The sequence below is a fragment of the Thalassophryne amazonica genome, chromosome 19, assembly GCF_902500255.1.
Source record: "Thalassophryne amazonica chromosome 19, fThaAma1.1, whole genome shotgun sequence".
Classification (NCBI taxonomy): Eukaryota; Metazoa; Chordata; class Actinopteri; order Batrachoidiformes; family Batrachoididae; genus Thalassophryne; species Thalassophryne amazonica.
The window spans coordinates 47,159,012-47,181,377 of record NC_047121.1 but is presented as its reverse complement, the minus strand read 5'-3'; the positions used below and the strand labels follow the sequence as shown (position 1 = coordinate 47,181,377).

Genomic DNA, 22,366 nt, shown 5'->3' with positions numbered 1-22,366 from the left:
TATCATTTGACATCATTTTCCCATTGCATTACGGTAGTTCTCTCCAGTGTTGTCTAAAACATTGTATTTCTTCTGTAGTTTGTTGCTGAAATTGTTGCTGATCAGATGAAGGCCAGAACCATGGACATTAGTTTCTTTCTTATTAGTTTTTTGTTGTTGTTGTTCATTACTTTATCCTGATTCTTATGTACTTTTGTACTACAGTCTCTAAGAGCATTGCTTAAAAATTCCAATGCGCACACACACACACACACACACACACACACACACACACACACACACACACACACACACACACACACACACACACACACACACACACACTGCCTGTGCATGTACAAATGTCCAATGAAATCTCTTAATCTTTATAATGGCCGCATTTTTGAATAAATAGCTTTTAAACAAACTGAAAACATTGACAGTATAGGCCTCACAACTCAAGCAGATAAAACAGAATAAATGAAATGCTATCATTCTCCCGAAGCTTTTTAAAGTAGTCTTGCAGCTCCTGATTTATCGGGGCCTCTCTGACAGCCACCAATCTTTTGCCTCAGGTGAGACGACTGGTGTCAAACTGTCCAACTACAACAATCTTAGCTGTCATCAACCTCAGCCTGAAGGTGACCACTGTTGGAGATATGAAGTGGATGTGTGAAGTGTCTGAAACATGCCTGCTAGGTGCAAAATGTAAAAGACTCCTAGAAATGATTTGAATTCTGGTGTACTGTCAGTCCATAAAATGGGGGCTCCAGCTTATTTGTCTCAGTAAATTAACTATCTTCGGTTCTGCATGGATGGAACAACATTAATAATTTTGCCATCTGTTTTGGTTCCTTTTAAGCCTCCTGGGCAGCTTACCTATTGTTTGCTTTCTGTGATCTCTAGATTCAAATTCTTAATTAGCTACATTTGAAAGGGAACTTGTCACTTCCTATTCTTTCAGTTTCCTAGGCTCTCATATTTCCTAAATTCTCACCTGTGCTCTGATTAGAACACAATTCTTTCTTGCAACATCAACCTAAAGTGACTACGGCACTTTAATCATCTCTAAACAATGCTGTTTTTGTCTTTATTCCTCTTGGTATTGCGTAAGAGCTCAGGTAAGGACATTTCTCTGTAATATACAACTCCAAATCAGAAAAGGTTGAGATAGTTTGGAAAATGTTTTTTAAAAAAGCAGTGATTCTTGTATTTACTTTTTCTATTTCATTGTAGACCATATGAAACAAAGGTATTTCATGTTTTATGCATTTCAGGCCTGCAAGACATTCCAAAAAAGGTTGGCATGGGGTAATTTAAGGTTACTAATGAGGTTTAAAAAATTAACTGTAATGTTATTTCAAACAGGTGACAACAGGGGAGGTGTAAATAATGATTTAGTACAAAAGAAGCATTCACGAAAGATTGAGTCTTTCAGGAGCAAAGATGGGCAGAAGATCAGTTTGTCAACAAATACATGAGAAAATAATTGAAATATTCAAAAACAATGTTCCTCAAAGAGATATGCATGTTTATCCCTCTACAGGGCATAATATTAATATTTAGTCACCGCATTATTAATATATTAATATTTAATATAAATATGAATATTCAGAATATTAATATTTTAGCCCGATATCAAATCTGTCATTTTGTTCTTAAATTCTGGATAAAGTGGTGTCATGTCAGCTCATGGACTATCTTACTGAGAATAATCTCTTTGAGCCACTGCAGTCTCCTTTTAGAAAATATCATTCCATAGAGACAGCTCTCACTAAAGTGGTGAATGATCTTCTGCTTGCAATGGATTCAGACACCACTACGGTTCTGGTGCTCTTAGATCTCAGTGCTGCATTTGATACTATGGATCACCATATTCTACTTGATAGGCTGGAAAATCATTTTGGGATTACTGGGAGTGCCCTTGCATGGTTGATGTCATTGACCAGTTGTTCTCACTGTGTTTTGCACAATAACACCACCTCTAACCTTAGTGACATGAAATTTGAGGTTCCACAGTGGTCCATCTTAGCCCCCCTGCTTTTCTCCCTTTATATAGCACCCTTTGGGCACATATTAAGGTGTTTTGGGATTACCTTTCACTGCTGTGCTGATGATACTCAGTTATACATGCCAATAACTGCTGGTAATCTCATTCACATAAAATTCTTAAAAGATTGCCTTGCATCAGTGAGAAGTTGAATGTCTAGAAACTTCCCACTTTTAAACTCTGATAAGACTGAAATGATGGTTCTTGGTCCAGTGAGATATTGGCTTCAATTTGAACAGTTAACGCTTAGCCTAGGCTCGTGTGTCATACATCACACTGACAAAGTAAGGAACCTTGAAGTAATTTTTGATCCTACATTGTCCATTGACATCCACATTAGAAATATTACAAGGACTGCTTTCTTCCACCTGCAAACTATAGCTAAGATTTGTCCCATCTTGTCTATGGCTGATGCTGAGACCCTGATCCATGCATTTATCTCTTCTACAACCCCTGGCAAAAATTATGGAATCACCGGCCTCTGAGGATGTTCATTCAGTTGTTTAATTTTGTAGAAAAAAAGCAGATCACAGACATGACACAAAACTAAAGTCATTTCAAACTTTCTGGCTTTAAGAAAAACTATAAGAAATCAGGAAAAAAAAATTGTGGCAGTCAGTAACGGTTACTTTTTTAGACCAAGCAGAGGGAAAAAAATATGGAATCACTCAGTTCTGAGGAAAAAATTATGGAATCATGAAAAACAAAAGAATGCTCCAACACATCACTAGTATTTTGTTGCACCACCTTTGGCTTTTATAACAGCTTGCAGTCTCTGAGGCATGGACTTAATGAGTGACAAACAGTACTCTTCATCAATCTGGCTCCAACTTTCTCTGATTGCTGTTGCCAGATCAGCTTTGCAGGTTGGAGCCTTGTCATGGACCATTTTCTTCAACTTCCACCAAAGATTTTCAATTGGATTAAGATCCGGACTATTTGCAGGCCATGACATTGACCCTGTGTCTTTTTGCAAGGAATGTTTTCACAGTTTTTGCTCTATGGCAAGATGCATTATCATCTTGAAAAATGATTTCATCATCCCCAAACGTCCTTTCAATTGATGGGATAAGAAAAGTGTCCAAAATATCAACGTAAACTTGTGCATTTATTGATGATGTAATGACAGCCATCTCCCCAGTGCCTTTACCTGACATGCAGCCCCATATCATCAATGACTGTGGAAATTTACATGTTCTCTTCAAGCAGTCATCTTTATAAATCTCATTGAAACGGCACCAAACAAAAGTTCCAGCATCATCACCTTGCCCAATGCAGATTCGAGATTCATCACTGAATATGACTTTCATCCAGTCATCCACAGTCCACGATTGCTTTTCCTTAGCCCATTGTAACCTTGTTTTTTCTGTTTAGGTGTTAATGATGGCTTTCGTTTAGCTTTTCTGCATGTAAATCCCATTTCCTTTAGGCGGTTTCTTACAGTTCGGTCACAGACGTTGACTCCAGTTTCCTCCCATTTCTTCCTCATTTGTTTTGTTGTGCATTTTCGATTTTTGAGACATATTGCTTTAAGTTTTCTGTCTTGACGCTTTGATGTCTTCCTTGGTCTACCAGTATGTTTGCCTTTAACAACCTTCCCATGTTGTTTGTATTTGGTCCAGAGTTTAGACACAGCTGACTGTGAACAACCAACATCTTTTGCAACATTGCGTGATAATTTACCCTCTTTTAAGAGTTTGATAATCCTCTCCTTTGTTTCAACTGACATCTCTCGTGTTGGAGCCATGATTCATGTCAGTCCACTTGGTGCAACAGCTCTCCAAGGTGTGATCACTCCTTTTTAGATGCAGACTAACGAGCAGATCTTATTTGATGCAGGTGTTAGTTTTGGGGATGAAAATTTACAATGTGATTCCATAATTTATTCCTCAGAATTGAGTGATTCCATTTTTTTTTTCCCTCTGTGTGGTCTAAAAAAGTAACCATTACTGACTGCCGCAATTTTTTTTTCCTGATTTCTTATAGTGTTTCTTAAAGCCAGAAAGTTGCCATTTGAAATGACTTTAGTTTTGTGTCATGTCTGTGATCTGCTTTTTTTCTACAAAATTAAACAACTGGATGAACATCCTCCGAGGCCGGTGATTCCATAATTTTTGCCAGGGGTTGTAGATTGGACTACTGCAATGTTCTCTTTTCTGGTTTACCGGAGTCCAGCATTAGGGGTCCCAAATTGATTCAAAATGCTGCAGCCAGACTTTTGACACGAAGCAGAAAGTTCAACCACATTACACCCATTTTGGCATCCCTTCACTGGCTTCCTGTCCCAGTGAGATCAGATTTTAAGGTTCTGCTATTAGTCTATAAAATTGTTCATGGACTGGCACCTCCCTACCTAGCTGACCTAATTAAACCTTACGTACCGGCCCGGGCTTTGCATTCTCAGGGTGCAGGACTACTTTGTGTCCCTAGGGTGAACAAGAAGTCTGCCGGTCATAGAGCTTTCTCTTATCGTGCCCCTGTTCTATGGAATGATCTCCCTGCATCAATAAAACAGTCAGATTCTATGGAGACGTTCAAGTCCAGACTTAAGATGCACTTATTTTCTCTTTCGCATGGCTCGCATACTGGCATAGTATAGTTCCACACTTTTTACTCTTTTAATTCATTTTATTAGTAAAGGGAGTGGGCCGTGGCCTCACTTTACCTAAATTCTGGGTCTTTTAGTGAAGCTTAGGGCTAGCGGCCAGCGATCACCTTAGTATTTCTTGTTTTTCTTGTTGTTTAATGCTGGCAAATTATACTGTATTTCTTGTCTTTCTGATGCCTGATTCTGTTTTTTCTCTCTGTTTAAGGTGCAGCTCCATCCAGAGCTTGGAGTGGTATTTATGCTGGAGACCCTCCTGTCCTGTGCACCAACAGTATTTTCTGTATATACGTTTGTGAATCGTTATGTCATTTATGTCTGTAGCATGGCCCAAGCAGAGGGTCACCCCTTTGAGTCTGGTCTGCTTGAGGTTTCTTCCTCAGAGGGAGTTTTTTCTTATCACTGCTGATCTGGGGGTTAGCAAGGTTAGACCTTACTTGTGTGAAGCACCTTAAGGCAACTCTGTTGTGGTTTGGCACTATATAAATAAAAACAAATTGAAAATTGAAATATATACAGTGGGGCCACAAAAGTATTTAGTCAGCCCCTGATTGTGCAAGTTCTCCTACTTAGAAAGATGAGAGAGGTCTGTAATTTTCAGCATAGGTACACTTCAACTATGAGAGACAATGACAATGAGCATGTTGTGACATGCCCACCTCTTCCACAATTTCTCGGATAGTCACACGACTGAAAAGTCACAGAGAGCCGTCTGAATCTTCCGAATGGTTTCCACCTGGCTGTCGCCCAGTTTCTGGCAAAATTTGTTGCGGCGCTGCTCCAGTCGTTCAGTCTTTTTCCTTGGAATGAAAATCCGCCGAGCGCGCTGCACACGTCCCACACAAAGGCTGCTTACCAGGAAATTATGCAATCGACAGGCGTGAAAAAGTTCACACATGCGCACGAAGGTTCAATGTTTGCTCATGCAAACACACGTGATTCAAATCCATCAGGTTTTTGAAAAAATAAAAAGGTCAGATACTTTTCTAACAGACCTCGTATCATATCATGCGGTAATATGAAATATCTTTGGTTCATGCTGTCTGAAATGAAATAGAAGTCAAAGCGAATGAAAGAATCACTGCAGGGGTTTTCAGTTTGTTTTGTTTTTTCTATGCCGTCCCATGTTTTTTAGCTTTGGGGTTATAATGACAATGATAAAGATTTTGTTACCTTCTTGCCATTTTTTCCAGTGAAATCACAGACTAATTACCAGAATGGATTCTCCATGACAGCTTCAGCTTCAACTTCAGCTTCAGCTTCAACTGCAACTCCACCTCCAACTACAGAGGTTATGGAAGGTGACATACCGTTTGCGAGATGACTCCCTTTATGGCATTTCTTCCCTTATTTAAAAAATGCATTAAAATGTTGTTCCTTCCTAGAAGATCCACCTCTGCTGCAGTTGGTTGCCATCCCTATGTACCCAGTTGTTGTGGGTCAAAGAGTTGACATGCACTGCAACTCCTCCGTGGTATCTATGCATGTCAAATGGACATGGCATAAACTGGAAAATGCCGCATGGAGAGAGGTTGGCCAGGGCAGAGATTTGACGCTCACCAAGCCAGAGGAGAGCGGACAATACCGCTGCCATGCCCAGAATGACAAGCACGCAACACAACTGAGCATGAGCCCAAACCACACGGTGTACATCATCCCCATACCTGAAACAGGTTGGTGGTCTACCTGAGTTTACTTGAATAAAATTGTGTATATATATATATATATATATATATATATATATATATATATATATATTATTTCAGGAAGTGAAAATCATCTATATATTCTCGACTCATTACATATAAATTAAAATGATTCAAGCATTTAATTTTATTTTAATTTGTATAATTACAGCAGACAGCTCCAAAAAAAAGTATCTCGAAATGTCACAATATTTCAAATCAATCAAAAAAGGATTTATAATACAGAAATGTCAAATTTTTGAAGTAGAGTACAGTGTCATTAAAATCAGGTTCTTATCAAAGACTACACCGCGGTGACTGTATTATGATGACTACACTGTGGTGACTACACTGTGGTGACTACACTGTGGTGACTACACTTCAGTGACTACATTGTGGTGACTACACTTCAGTGACTACACTGTGGTGACTATACTGTGGTGACTACACTTCAATGACTACATTGTGGTGACTACATTGTGGTGACTACACTGTGGTGACTACACTTCAGTGACTACATTGTGGTGACTACACTGTGGTGACTACACTTCAGTGACTACACTGTGGTGACTACACTGTGGTGACTACACTTCAGTGACTACATTGTGGTGACTACACTGTGGTGACTACACTTCAGTGACTACACTGTGGTGACTACACTGTGGTGACTACACTTCAGTGACTACACTGTGGTGACTACACTTCAGTGACTACATTGTGGTGACTGCATTGTGGTGACTACACTTCAGTGACTACATTGTGGTGACTGCACTGTGGTGACTACACTTCAGTGACTACACTGTGGTGACTACACTTCAGTGACTACATTGTGGTGACTACACTTCAGTGACTACACTGTGGTGACTACACTGTGGTGACTACACTTCAGTGACTACACTGTGGTGACTACACTTCAGTAACTACATTGTGGTGACTACACTGTGGTGACTACACTTCAGTGACTACACTGTGGTGACTACACTTCAGTGACTACATTGTGGTGACTACACTGTGGTGACTACACTTCAGTGACTACACTGTGGTGACCAGTGACTACATTGTGGTGACTACGTTACTCTGGATGGCATTTCCCTGATCTCTAGTAATACTGTGAGAAATCTTGGAGTCATTTTTGATCAGGATATGTCATTCAAAGCGCATATTAAACAAATATGTAGGACTGCCTTTTTGCATTTACGCAATATCTCTAAAATCAGAAAGGTCTTGTCTCAGAGTGATGCTGAAAAACTAATTCATGCATTTATTTCCTCTAGGCTGGACTATTGTAATTCATTATTATCAGGTTGTCCTAAAAGTTCCCTAAAAAGCCTTCAGTTGGTTCAGAATGCTGCAGCTAGAGTACTGACGGGGACTAGCAGGAGAGAGCATATCTCACCCGTGTTGGCCTCTCTTCATTGGCTTCCTGTTAATTCTAGAATAGAATTTAAAATTCTTCTTCTTACTTATAAGGTTTTGAATAATCAGGTCCCATCTTATCTTAGGGACCTCGTAGTACCATATTACCCCATTAGAGCGCTTCGTTCTCAGACTGCGGGCTTACTTGTAGTTCCTAGGGTTTGTAAGAGTAGAATGGGAGGCAGAGCCTTCAGCTTTCAGGCTCCTCTCCTGTGGAACCACCTCCCAGTTCAGATCAGGGAGACAGATACCCTCTCTACTTTTAAGATTAGGCTTAAAACTTTCCTTTTCGCTAAGGCTTATAGTTAGGGCTGGATCGGGTGACCCTGGACCATCCCTTGGTTATGCTGCTTTAGACGTAGATTGTGGGGGGGTTCCCATGATGCACTGTTTCTTTCTCTTTTTGCTCCGTATGCATCACTCTGCATTTAATCATTAGTGATCGATCTCTGCCCCCCTTCACGGCATGTCTTTTTCCTGGTTTTTTCCCTCAGCCCCAACCAGTCTCAGCAGAAGACTGCCCCTCCCTGAGCCTGGTTCTGCTGGAGGTTTCTTCCTGTTAAAAGGGAGTTTTTCCTTCCCACTGTTGCCAAGTGCTTGCTCATAGGGGGTCGTTTTGACCGTTGGGGTTTTTCATAATTATTGTATGGCCTTGCCTTACAATATGGAGCGCCTTGGGGCAACTGTTTGTTGTGATTTGGCGCTATATAAGAAAAAAGTTGATTGATTGATTGATACATTGTGGTGACTACACTTCAGTGACTACATTGTGGTGACTACACTGTGGTGACTACACTTCAGTGACTACACTGTGGTGACTACACTGTGGTGACTACACTTCAGTGACTACACTGCGGTGACTACACTGTGGTGACTACACTTCAGTGACTACACTGTGGTGACTACATTGTGGTGACTACACTTCAGTGACTACACTGTGGTGACTACATTGTGGTGACTACACTTCAGTGACTACATTGTGGTGACTACACTTCAGTGACTACACTGTGGTGACTACATTGTGGTGACTACACTTCAGTGACTACACTGTGGTGACTACACTGTGGTGACTACACTTCAGTGACTACACTGTGGTGACTACACTGTGGTGACTACACTTCAGTGACTACATTGTGGTGACTACACTTCAGTGACTACACTGTGGTGACTACACTGTGGTGACTACACTTCAGTGACTACATTGTGGTGACTACATTGTGGTGACTACACTTCAGTGACTACACTGTGGTGACTACACTTCAGTGACTACGTTGTGGTGACTACACTGTGGTGACTACACTTCAGTGACTACACTGCGGTGACTACACTGCGGTGACTACACTGCGGTGACCACCTTGCTCTGACTACTCAGTGGTGACTACATTGTGGTGACTACGTTGTGGCACCTACACTGCAGTGACTACATTGTGGTGAGTACACTGTGGTGCCTACGTTGTATGCCTACACTGCGGTGACTATGTTGTGGTGCCTACACTGCAGTGACTATACTGCGGTGCCTACATTGTGGTGCCTACGCTGCACTGACTATACTTCGGTCCCTACATCATGGTGACTACATTGTGGTGCCTACGCTGCACTGACTGTACTTCAGTCCCTACATTGTGGTGACTACACTGCGGTGGCTACTTTGTGGTGCCTACACTGCGGTCACCGCAGTGTAGACGCTGCAGTAGGCACTGCAGCGTCTACACTGCGGTGACTATGTTGTGGTGCCTATACTGTAGTGACTACACTGTACAGCGGATACAGCAAGACTATATAAGAACTGCAGTGTTCAGCAAAAAGATGTCCACAAGAGTACAAGTAGCATTGCAAAAGCAAGGCATCTGAGGCACTCTGGTGTAAATAAAAAATTCTTATTATTATTCGGTAAGTGTTGTCCTGTGATTGTATTTTTCATGTGTCCCTGTGCTGTTCTTTGGTGATGCAGACTGTAACTTCAACCTGTGGCAGATGGAGCCATTCTTTCGTACATCCTTCTGGCAAACTTTCATATCTTAAAACTCAACAACATAAAAACTCTCAAAATCTTTACGAGTGTGTTGACTATACATCACTACATAATAGTACTGTTACTATTCATCATAACTATTAAAATGAGAAAGAACTAATATCATGTTAAGGCCTCTTTATATGCAAATTTTTTTGTTACATTGTCTTTCACATAAAGGATGTCAGCAGCTCTTTGTCTGAAACTTCTTGGATTAACTTTTTCTAAGGCCTGAAATGAAGTAAAAAAAATCCTTTAAACCACGTAACGTGTAATACATTGTTTACAAAATACATTAAAAAAATGGAAAGTGCTTTTACAATTGCGAGAAAAATCTTTTTATTTTGGGATGCAATATGTTAAAAATCGGACACGTTTTCATACAGGAAGACTCTCTAAAGGTAATCACAATTCTTACCTAATAAACGGACTTCATCAGTCAACGCATCAAAGTCACAACCACTCAGTTACTGATCATATGTCATATGCATCAACAAACAGTCTATAAAATTAAAATGAGATAGAATCATAAAAATAGGCAGGGAAGAATGAAGTGTGGAATGGAGTACTGTGTGGAACTTAAAATACTACGCCATACTTTTTCTGAGTCACACGCAAAACTTTTCAATCGTCCCCCATATCTGTCACGGGTGTGACAATATTCAAAGATCCCAACACCGGAATCAGAAAAGACAAAGATGGATTTGCGTATTTAAAAAAACAAAACAAAACAAAGAATAAAAACAACAGTCTTTATTATAAAAAAAAAGGGGTATAGTGCAGAGGTTTGTACACAGAAATTCAGCAGACAAGCAACAGTGTTTGTAAGGGAACTAGCAGGTAGAAGATTTAAGAAAAAACAAATAGAGCTTGAGGTCAAAACACAGTGAACAATCAGGATATAAGTCACAAGGGGAAATAACACTGGAAAATAATGGTGAGAAGGGAACAAAATTACAACATTCAGGTGAGGCCTGAAAGGATTTAAATACACAGTGAAGATAATCACAAAGAAGAGACAGGTGAGGGAAATGACCAATGAAAAACAGCTGAGGAGAGACACAGGAAGAAAGCTACAGAAACACACTAGGAACAGAAGATCACAAAATAAAACCGGAAGTGCACAAGGACAGAAATGTATCAGAAGCCCCAAAACACTCACATCACTCATAGAAGGCAACAAAACCTGTTTATTCATTTGAGAAGTTAACGTTTGGTGAAAATAAGATGGGCTGACAGACAAAAATCAACTTACAGTTGTGTCCTTCCCCTTATGGGCAACTTAGTTGTTTTTCTACTAGTTACACAGGTGATTAACCATGTGACCTTTCTGCATATATATATATATATATATATATATATATATATATATATATATATACACACACACACACACACACACACACACACACACACACACACACACACACACACACACACACACACACACACACACACATCTGAGAGCCTCACATGTCTTCCTTTTTGACTGCCACTTGTACTCTTACTAACTTAAAGGAATATTTGTATCATAAGCCTAGTCGTGACTTTTTCTATTAATATTCTGATGCTCATCTGGTTTCGAGTTGTGGTGTGGCAGCACATTAAGCAGCTCATCCCATACTTTCCTATGGTTCGCCAGGTGCTCTATGTCCTGTTTGGGAATCCAGAGGCATCCCCTAGCCATCTGGGAGATGTAATCTTTACAACATGTCCTGGGTGTTCCCCAGGCCTCTTCCCAGTTCACTTGTGTGTGCAAAACCTCATGAACATAGGTAAGGACAGGAATGTAAATCAGCTGGTAAATAAGCGCAAATCGACTGGTGAGAGCGCCAGCAACAATACACCACTTGGTGGGCCATTCCTCCCAATCATGCAACTACAGGTTTTGCCATCATTGCCCATGTTAGTACTGAAGTCCCCCAGTGGAATTATGGAGTCCCCAGCAGGAACCTTTCCCAGGATCCCACCTAGTGTCTCCAAGAAAGTTGGTACAACAACCTGCTGTTTGGTGCATCTGCACAAACAACAACAGTCAGAGTTCTCTCTGCAAAACAAAGTTGCATTGAGGCAGCCCTTCTGTTCTGCTGGGAATGTCTGAGTATCTCCACACCTTCCTGGTGCCTCTCACCCTGGACAACTCCAGGGAAAGAGTCTTGCACCTATCAAGGTGTCTGGTTCTCGAGCCCAGACTGTGTGTGGAACTATCTCAAGTTGGTGTCACTTAACCTCCTGGACGAGCTTGGGCTCCTTCCCCACCAAAGAGGTGACATTCCATGTTCCAACAGTCAAGTACCATAACAGTGTCGATCCATGTGAGCTTACACCCCTGATCACTGCCCAGCATGCAGCACACCAGACCCTTCCTTCTCTCCTTGTGGATGATGGGTCCACATGAAGGTGACACCTTCAGACTGAGCATGACCAAGACCCACAGCTACAGGTCTGACTACAGGCACTCAGCTCTGCTGTTTCCTTCCATTCCAACAGTGGGTGAGAAGCTGGGAAAAGCAGCGTTTGCCTTGTCTCTCCTGGATTTGATTATTCTCCTTGCCGGCCTGTTTTACCTCCTTTGGACAAAGGTCTACGAGGGTCAAACCACCTCCCAAATCCCAGGTAAAGCTAAAAACAACATTAGATAATATGCAGAACCGCAGTCTTATATTATAATAATTTTAATGTCTCCATTTGCATAAAGGTTCCAAAGAAGGTGAACTTCCACCAAAGTAAGTCTGGTATAAGTGCCAAAAATACACACTTTACTTGTGCTTTCATGTTGTTGGTTTTTTGGGTTTTTTCCATTTTATTCACACACTATACATGATTTGTCATTGCATCAGGGACAGTCGAAAGACAGTGGAATGTGACGGAGTGTACATGAATTACAATGAATCCTACACAGATCTGGATCCATTCAGTATGGCTGAGAATGAGTACTCAACTCTCCCATAGAAAAAAAAAAAAAGCATTTTGCTCACCGGCAGAGAAAACGAAGAAAACTGCCCGTCTGCTTAATAATTGTTACATATGCAGCAATGTTGATTAATGTGTCAGACCTCAGGATTACCTTCATACAAACACAACTCTCAATACACAAAACTGTATTTGATATCATTCTTTTTGTTTTAGTTCAATCTGCAGCAAAGTAGTTCTAGTTTGTTTTAAATGACTGAATGAAGTTCCCTTCTGTGAATATTTTCCCAATAAATAATAGCAATCATTGTTCTCTCTGAGTGCGCATTTTAATAAAAAGATATTTTTTATATTTGCTGTAATTTTCTGTTTGATTAGAGACAGCCGCCTGTCTGCCTGTTCATGTCTAAAACTGATTTTAGTAACAACAACAATAGCTTATGTTAAACAAATTCATCTACAGAAAAAAATACACACAATTACTCTCATATTCCTTTATAATGGTGTGTAAATATTTTAAATAAATGTTGCATGGATCAAAATATGCAGTACATAAAAGTCTCGTTTTGCATGCAATGCAGTACAAATAGCTGATCAATTCGATTAAAAAATACCTTTTGGTATTTTGCACATACAAAATATAAATATCACATCATACATTTGTCAAGTTCAGTGGGATCAAATGTCAACATTTGGATGTGAAGGTTGGCCTAGAAAAGGTCTTCTTTTTTGGAAAGGTCAAGGAATTTGATTTTCAAACCAATTTGGACCAAATGTGGCACACACTTCAGTGGATTCCAGAACTGCCCTAGCAAGGTCGGATAGAGGTCAATCATATGGGTGGTAGGTCATGATGACTGGGGTTGAATGTTACATTATTGTAGTCCTTACTGTCTTCATGCCCATGGGTACTATCATAGTTGGGTTTTGTGACCACAGGATGTAGACAGAGTATCTGTAGCAATATCAATGCCAGTGTGTAACACTGGCCACAGTACTGTGACTATAATGTGGCCAAGCAAAGCTAAAACAAACCAATCACAATCACACTACACACTGAAAAAAGAACCAACTTCAAAAAGTGTTACAATTGCTAAACCTGAATGACTTAAAGTTGTTTCAACTTAAGTTAGCAAGTTAGATCACCTCTAACTTACAAACAACTTAATTCATTCAGGTTTTACCATTTGTAATGCTTTTTTAAGTTGGTTCAACTATTCTCTTTTTCAGTGCACCCTAACCACAAAAAAGAGGTCATTAGGTTCAGTATCATTTCATATTTTCCACAACGACAAAAATACTTTCTAATTTCTGCTATAAAGTCTTAACGGTTAATCATTTATTATTAACATCCGCAGAATTTGGTGAAAGCGTCCTTGTGTTTACTTCTGCTTGCAACACTTCTGCTTTTCTTCTTGTACTTCACACAGGAAGAGAGCGACTGCTGCAACTCGAACCGCTGCTCTCACTCGGAAATTAAATGTCAAGGCAATGTGTGAGGTCAAAATGAACACTGTTGGGGTAGAGATGTTTCTGTGAAAGCTCTCAGTTGTCCAGGTGGTTTCCATAGTAGCGAAGCTTGAATCTTCAACTGGACTGGGTTGCTTCAAATCGCAGAAGCTTCCTCAGCTAAAATTCTTGCTCTGGCGCGAAACGTCCTCGCGTCAAGCAACCCAGTCCAGTCGAAGATTCAAGCTTCTCTACTGTTGGGGTAGAGACACAACCACAAAATGGTCACAACACAGGAGATCCACAAAGTGTCACTTTCCACCCCATAAGCTCCCCCAGTCCAGGTCGGCAGCTCTCCACCCTGGCTGAAAACAGCTTGGGTTAAGAACTGCCCCCATTTCCTGAGTTGTCCCATAGTTTGTCAGAACGGCTTTGAATCTGACAGAAAGTCATCCTCCATGACCTCTCCAAACTCCTCCAACCTCCATGTTTTTGCCTCTGCAACCACTGAGGCTGTAAAATAGCAGTTGTGATCCCAGTGAGTTCTGGTTCTTGTAAACTGAGTTTTTCTAAGTTAAAACTTGTGAAAAAATGCCTTAGATCCACCATGAACAATAAGAGATTAAGGAGAGCAAAGGTATTGAGTCTTGATTCATTTGTTGATCGATTTGCCAGAAATCACCAAAACCAATCACCAAAACCAACTATTACAGTTGCTGTAATAGTAGAGCAGTCAATGTATTTATATAATTTTGGACTGACAAACTGAACCTAAAGGCTGCACCTAAAAATTATTTTCATTATTAATTCATCTGCTGATTATTTTCTCAAGTCAATACAGTCTGTAAAATGTGTGTATATATATATATATATATATATATATATATATATGTGTGTGTGTGTGTGTGTGTGTGTCTCAAATCTGGTATTTTGAACCATTCACTTTGGTTACAATGGTTAATCACTAGCTTTATGAAAATAAAAATTAATAAAATTTCAAATCTTTGTATTTTTTGCCCTGGGTTGAATGTGCCCGTTCTGACATACCCTGGTCCCAGCCAGGCCCCCACAGTAAAATTGGTCTAGAACCGCCCCTGGGAGAAATTCGCTTGAAAACTGAAAGGGCTTGCACACCAGCGGCAGCTTTGCTGATTCCATCCGGTCTCCTGCTGGGTCTGCCGAGAACGATCAGAAGATCAGCGGCTTCACAAAGCTGTTTCTTTTTTTTTTTTCCTCTTTATTTTTTTTCTTTTTTTGCTCAAAAGCCTCCTTTTGTGTGCAATGCAGTACAGTTTTTGTAATGCCATTTGGTAAGTTTGCACATTCAACATATCACATCATACCACATATTAGGTAACATTTATCTGATTGTTCCCCGACTTCTCACAGATCCTTTGGACAGTTTCCACCAAACTTGATATGTGGATGACTGTCCATGCCAGATTTGCCCTTAAAGGACATGTTTTGGCAAAGGTGAAGTTCATTGGGATCAAAGGTAAAAATTTAGATTTTTCACCTAGTTATCCAAGAAATGTGGCACAAATACGTAGGCGGACTGCAGACTTTCCAGGGCAAGATCAAACTTTGGTCAGTCGCTGGGGTAAAAGGTCAAACATTAAGCTTTTCACTCTGAATTGCAGGAAACATGACACCCTTATGGAGTGTGTGTTGGGTGGGGGAGCATCTAGAATTACCCAGCAAGGTCAGATTTGGTAAAAGCCAATCATTGGGGCCAATGTCTTGTCTGTCTGTCCACTTGTTGGCCAACTCCTCCCAGATCCTTTTGCTGATTTTTGCCACATGGTATATCAGTGAAGGCAGACCCAGAACACCCCCTTAAAAGATTCAAGGTCAAGGAATTTGATAATCAACCTGATTTGGAGTAAATTTGGCACACACTTGAGTGAATTCCAGAACTGAACTGGCAAGAGCAGCCAAAGGTCAATCATTTTGGTGAAGGTCAATGTCAATGGCGTCAAATGTTAGGAGCCCTTACTGTCTTCATGGCCAAGGGTACTATGACCTGGTGTACAATAATAAAAATAGGGGAGTGAGGGGGTTTGTTGGAACAGATTGAAACCATACTGAGGTTATTGTTTATTTGCTTGTATTTATTTATTTTTTATCCACAAGATATAGATATATATTCATTGTCACAATGTCAAAAGCCAGAAGATAAAATACATTACTTCATCTGTTCACTGGTTTTACAATATGCACCATAAACTGTACAAAAAAAAAAAGAAAAAAGAAAGAAATCTTCCCTGAAAAGTGAAATCTAATCAGTACATTTTTTACTGGTATAATTTCTGGCATGACAGAGAAAACTCCTGAGTATATTCTTCACTCTCAGCCTACACCCTAACTATAAAAAGGCGGTAGTTAGGTTCAGTAAAATTTAACTTTTTTCCATGACAACACCAATGTTTTTGAAATTTGCACTATGAAATCTTCACAGTTCATAATTTTATAAGAACACAAACAGCAGAATTTGGTGAAAACATCCTTGTGTGGCTACTTGTGGTTGCAACACTTCTGCTTTCCTCGTTGCACTTCACACAGGAAGAGCAGGACTGCTGCAACTCAAACTGCTGCTCTCATTCGGAAATTAAATTTCAAGGCGATGTGTTAGAGTGCCAAAAAAGAACACTGTTACAGTGCAGAGACAACTACAAAATGACCCCAACAATACTGGCAAAACTATACAAAAACACATAGAAAGGTCAGGACAGTACCTCCACCAAGGCAGAACAATCATTATGAGACCATAGACACAGAGCCATATTACTGTACAAATACTTCAAAACAACTGCATTTACCAAAAAATATTGTATATTCAAAAACACATAGAAAAGAAAGTGCTCTTCTGCCAAATCTGCATGTTGATTTAGCACAAGTTTTACACCGGATGCACTTCTTGATACAAATCCACAATATATGGAGAATGGGCAGTGGTTCTATTGAAACAGGAAGGTTCCACTCAAGAATCAAGTACACTAGCCGCTTGACCGTCCAGTCATACGTGAAATTTGACTTGTCTGTCTGTATAAACAATGCCTTTCATGGAGATCAGTGCACTAGTTTTTCCAGCCATGGGCTGAAATGTTGAAATGTCTCTTGATACTCAATAAAACTATCTTCAAGCAAGAGTGAAAATATTTCACAGAAATACACTGGACAAAAAGAGAAAACGTAACTGAGTTGCTTACATTTGCAGCATTCAAATAAATTAGCTTTGTCCAATTTATGTTAAAAAGTTGGTGTAAATATTAATTTGGATCAACCTAATTCATCTGAGTATTACAAATTCAAGCATTTTATTAAGTTGGTACAACAATTCTATTTTTTTCTGCGTATTTATTTTTTCCAAGTATTACAAAATAGTCATCAATATTATTTCTATTAATTAAGTTCAGGTTGTTGGTACTCACTCTGGAGCCTCTGGCTGTGGTTTCTGCTATCCATGGATAGCTGTGAGGTGACCGTGTGAGAACATGTTTCACCTTTTGCTATCTTCTTGAAGTGACCCATGATGAACCTTCTAAACTTCCTTGTGGCGAAGCAATAAACTATGGGATCCAAAATGCAGTTGAGACCCATGAGTACCAAAGTAATCTGGTGCAGATCATTGAGTGCCTGCCGAGTGTTCTGGTCCCAGTCCACACTACCCCAACCATCTCTGATATTCAACACGGCCAAAGTCCAGAGGCCTTGGATTATGTGGTGAGGTAGGAAACACACGACAAACACTCCCACCACTGCAAATAACATCTGGATGGCCCTCCGTTTCACCCCTCTGGGTCGGTTGGGTGAGGAAGATATGCTCTTTCCTGATATGACTGTTGCTGATCTGAAAGTTGCACGTTCTGACTGAGGAGAAGGTTGAGAAAGTAAAGCTTGAACTATAAGAACGTTGCACACCACAACGAGGAAAAACACAACAAAAAACATTCCAATGATTGCAAAATGTGTGACTGCCACGCTCTGCTTCTCCAAGTTGGTTTGATTTTGGTAGCCCTCAAAACAGCGCCTTACATTATTCTCATCAACACGAGTCCCTGGAGATATTAAATACTGAATCACCATCGCGACAGTCGTCATCCAGATCACAGTGGACACGATGATTCCACGATGCCTGTGGTCTGATGAGGCAGCATCAAGTGGGCGGGTGACCGCCCAGTAGCGGTTGACACTGATGGCTCCAAGGAAGAGAATGGAGCAGTAGGTGTTGATGAAGAACATCGAGCCGGTCAGCCGACACATGAAGTCAGAGTAGATCCAGTCACCATGGTTGCTGTAATAGCTAATCAAGAAAGGTAGAATACACACAAACAGGAGATCAGCAATAGTCAAGTTGGCCATGTAGATGCGAATTTCTCCCATGGCCTTGGCTTGGCGGAGAGAGTGGAGGACAAACAGCACATAGATATTTCCAAAGAAACCCAGGACGAAAATGATGCCATAGGCTGCTGGGAAGAGCAGATAACGAAACTCGGAGTCCATAAAGGTGGCACTGGTGTTTGAAGGTGTCATGTCTGTCTACAGGACATAAAAGACAAAACATATTAATCAGTCTTCGAATAAGCTTCATGAACTCAAACTTATTTATGAGGTCCCCCAATCAAAGACAGTACAAAAGAGCTTCACAATGGCCAAGTTTTAAATGCAACTCATTAAAACTCCAGAAGATCCTCAAAAGCTTCGTGGGAGAAAATGTTAGAGTATACAAATAATGAATGTTTATGAGTTCCAATGGTATAACTATTTTATGAGGTGAAAGATGGAACGTACCATTCAAGGAGGGGGCAAACAAACTTAAATTTAAAGTTTCCAATTCACCTAATCTGCATTTGTTTGGATGTGGGAGGAAGCCGGAGCACCTGGAGGGAACTCAGGCGAACTCCGAAAGGCCCCAGGTGGAAAGCGAATGAGTGACCTTCTTGCTGAAGGTATGACTGGTAACGCCACAAACAAATACTTCTAAAACCTTGATTAAATACTATTCATTTATCTGATAAATTGTAGGAGACCATCCTCCACATGAAGCACAAGCAAGGGCACTTTAAGCCTTTTAACAATTTTAACAGCTCTCTGTGTGAGAGAACCCAGACATATCTGGATTGTCGTCCAACCACGTTCTTCACTGTCTTAAATAAAATCAACAGCTATGCAGTGAGAAGTGAGCGGTGCTATCTCATTAAAATCAAAACAGTATATTAAAATAGACATTAAAAGCAACATTAAAATAGAATTTTAACAAAGTAAAAGTACAGTTAAAAGACAAAATGACCAAGAAAACAAGCAAATAAAGGAATAAGAAGGATTAAAATATTAATTTTCAGTGTTTTTGAATGAGCTTATTAGTGTTGTTGTTGTTGTTTTTACAAACTTTTAAAAGTTCTGCACGAAATCAGATGACTTGTTCTGGATCCCATTTGATGTTTCTAAATAATAATTTACATTTTCAAACATGCAACAACTAATTTACGACGTTAAAAGCCATCATGTCCTGCCATCCAGAATTACTATAAAGACATTTATTTTCATTTTCACACTGTTAAACCGAACACTCCATTTTAATACAATAATTAATTTAATATAACTCAAACTTTGAAAAAAGTTACAGTCACTTATTTCCATTAATTAAACTAACTCAAAAATGAATTGTTGTCATAACAACTCCGTTCCTTTAAGAGCATTTAAAGTTTTGGGGCATTTAAGTGTTGGTGACGCATTTCCAGTGCATTCCATTCACTCATTTTAATTATTGAGTTTATGTAACCGAGGCCAGCAGGTGTCACTGTGCATATGTAGTTAGTAAACCTCACTCCCAACAGCTGAAAAGAATTCTCTGGTCACAAGGTCAGAGCCCTGGGTTTTAGCCTTCTGGTTAGAGTCCTAATTCCATGCCAGAAATTGAGAGTTCATGTCCCGAGGAGAGTCATAACAACACAACGCAGAGTGCAGCCGCTACATTTATACCATTATGAAAAACTGCAAGTTCTGTTCATGGGCTACCATTTAGCATTTTTCATTCTGTTGTAGTCCTTTTAGATTTTCTTTGTTTGTTTGTTTGTTTTTGTTTGTTTGTTTTGTTTTTTAGAAAGCGGATTATTGTCAACAAGTAAACTAAAAATGCATCAAAAAATTTAATCCAAAATATAATGCAATTTTTTTTTTAGGTAGAAATTTATTTGGCACTTTTTTAATTGAAAAACATAAACTAGATTTACATAAGTTTAATTAACTATAAATTGTTAAGTTGCTTAAACTTTAACAATTACATTTTTTTAAATTATTTTATTTAAGTTGGCAAACTCATAAGGCAATCAGTTTCCTTAAATGGTTTGAGTTCAACTAACTCATTGAGTTTTACAGTGCATCTTTCTCAACATATAATCAAACATTTGTGACATCTCGGAGTATTGTGGAAGGAAGAGGAAATCAAAATGTGAAGCTAAAAGAAGCAGAGAGCTCACCATGACGTTGGATCTCACAACGGGTTTCCTCTTCTTGAAGACTTTTTCACTTCTTTTAAACTATTAGCTGAGATATTCCAGAAGGTGACGACATGAAACTGAAAGCAGAGGCATGTTGAAACCTGTTGGCATTCAAACTCATTGCATAATGTAAAAATGAAAGAACACAAAAGGAAGATGTATTGTGAAATTCATAAAGGCATAAATCATTTTTATGGACTTATACTTCTGCTTTGGACAAACCAGCATGTTGCAGTAAGATGCCTATTAAGTGAGAAAACTGTTAAGAATAAGACATTTTAAAAATCTGACGTTAAAGCTGTTGACAGGTGTATGCTGGTTTGCCAAAGTTTCTCTTTTAAAGTGGTTAATTGAATTCCCTAGTTTAAAAAGCCTCAGTTCTTTATTTACAACAGAAAAATGATCAAGAACAAAAAAGGTGAATGTTTTTTTTAATCTCATGCTTAACATTGTACAGTTTAATTTTACAGTAAAACGACTATGAAACAAACATACCTGTCATTTAAAATCACCACAAGTACTAAAAATATGTTTATCCCATTAGTTTTATTACATGCTGGTGATCTGGTCTTAATCTGTGTATTTTTTTTAAATAACTAAGACAACTAAAAGATTGCCGACTTACCAGGCTGTTTTTTTTTTTTTGTTTGTTTGTTTTTTTTTTTTTGGTCCAGCGATGTCTGTGAGGATGTGTGTGCTGCGTAAACAGGCAGATACACTGAACGTGCGGGTGGGACTGGGTGGGTTTTGTTCAAAGATTGCAGTGAGGAAGTGTTGACCAATTTTAGACTTCTTCGGAAAAGTGAGGAAGTGTTGACCAATTTAAGACTTCTTCGGAAAATCATGCATTGCGCAACCAAACACATTCACCTCCATAACTCTAAATTCATTTTGATATATAAAAAAAATAAAAAAGAAAGAAAAAAACACACCCACCCCAGGGCTATTTGGGCACACACACACACACACACACATATATACATATACATATATATATATATATATATATATATATATATATATATATATATATATATATATATATATATATATATATATATATATATATACTCAAACTCCAGGTGGGCTACCATGTGCCTTTTACTAAGGAGTTGCTTCTGTCTGGCCACTTTACCATATGTATATATATATATATATATATATATATATATATATATATATATATATATATATATATATATATATATATATATCCTACAAAGAGACCTCCTGCCAAAGGCATCCGGTTGTTGCTAGTGGTCACTAGTTAATGTCCAAGTCTCACAGCCATACAGTGAGACAGGTAGCAAATAGGACCCTAAACACTTGGACCTTGGTTCTCCTGCAAAGATATTGGCGTTGTCAAAAACCTCTGTACAGCAATTTCAATTGATTTAATGTATATACGTATGGCCAAATCACAACAGAGTTGCCTCAAGGCGCGTCACACAAGTAACATCTAACCTTACCAACCCCCAGAGCAAGCACACAGGCGAAAAACTGCCTCTGAGGTACAGCAACTTCATGACTCCACAAGCACCACTTTTATATCATTTTTGAATCAAATAAAGTAGACATTCTTGTTTGATAAAACATTGAGTTCGACCGTTTTTAGCTCAGGTGTACGTAAATTTATGTGCATTACTGCATAATTTCAACTTCCCGATTGTATGTCGATGTGCAGTGACGCTTTGTAACCACTAGGGGTCAGAAGACGCTAACAAAAGAACAAAATGTCCTCCTGTATTCAAACATTGC

General features: G+C 39.3%; 2 protein-coding genes and 1 long non-coding RNA gene across 5 annotated transcripts; 1 reads left to right on the top strand and 2 right to left on the bottom strand.

Annotated features, from left to right (window-relative positions):
• Positions 1-968: 968 nt before the first annotated feature.
• Positions 969-12,947, top strand: LOC117500822. Of its 2 annotated transcripts, none has more exons than XM_034159607.1 (6): positions 969-1,100; positions 5,828-5,935; positions 6,023-6,307; positions 12,237-12,362; positions 12,445-12,472; positions 12,587-12,947. In XM_034159607.1, exons 1-6 carry the CDS (start codon positions 1,055-1,057, stop codon positions 12,696-12,698), a joined length of 705 nt encoding a protein of 234 aa, XP_034015498.1. In that variant the 5' UTR covers positions 969-1,054; the 3' UTR covers positions 12,699-12,947. The 2 variants fall into 2 exon arrangements, with proteins under 2 accessions (XP_034015498.1, XP_034015497.1); XM_034159606.1 differs by having other exon boundaries at positions 6,020-6,307.
• Positions 4,985-21,966, bottom strand: LOC117500823. The gene is made up of 3 exons (XR_004557859.1): positions 21,894-21,966; positions 11,371-11,374; positions 4,985-4,998 (listed from the first exon to the last, which is right to left on the bottom strand). It is a non-coding gene; the product is annotated as an uncharacterized LOC117500823 (long non-coding RNA).
• Positions 16,206-21,324, bottom strand: ptafr (platelet-activating factor receptor). 2 transcript variants are annotated; one of them, XM_034159605.1, is made up of 3 exons: positions 21,277-21,324; positions 21,234-21,246; positions 16,206-18,647 (listed from the first exon to the last, which is right to left on the bottom strand). In XM_034159605.1, exon 3 carries the CDS (start codon positions 18,639-18,641, stop codon positions 17,511-17,513), a length of 1,131 nt encoding a protein of 376 aa, XP_034015496.1. In that variant the 5' UTR covers positions 18,642-18,647; positions 21,234-21,246; positions 21,277-21,324; the 3' UTR covers positions 16,206-17,510. The 2 variants fall into 2 exon arrangements, with proteins under 2 accessions (XP_034015496.1, XP_034015495.1); XM_034159604.1 differs by adding an exon at positions 20,588-20,685 and having other exon boundaries at positions 21,234-21,303.
• Positions 21,967-22,366: the final 400 nt, after the last annotated feature.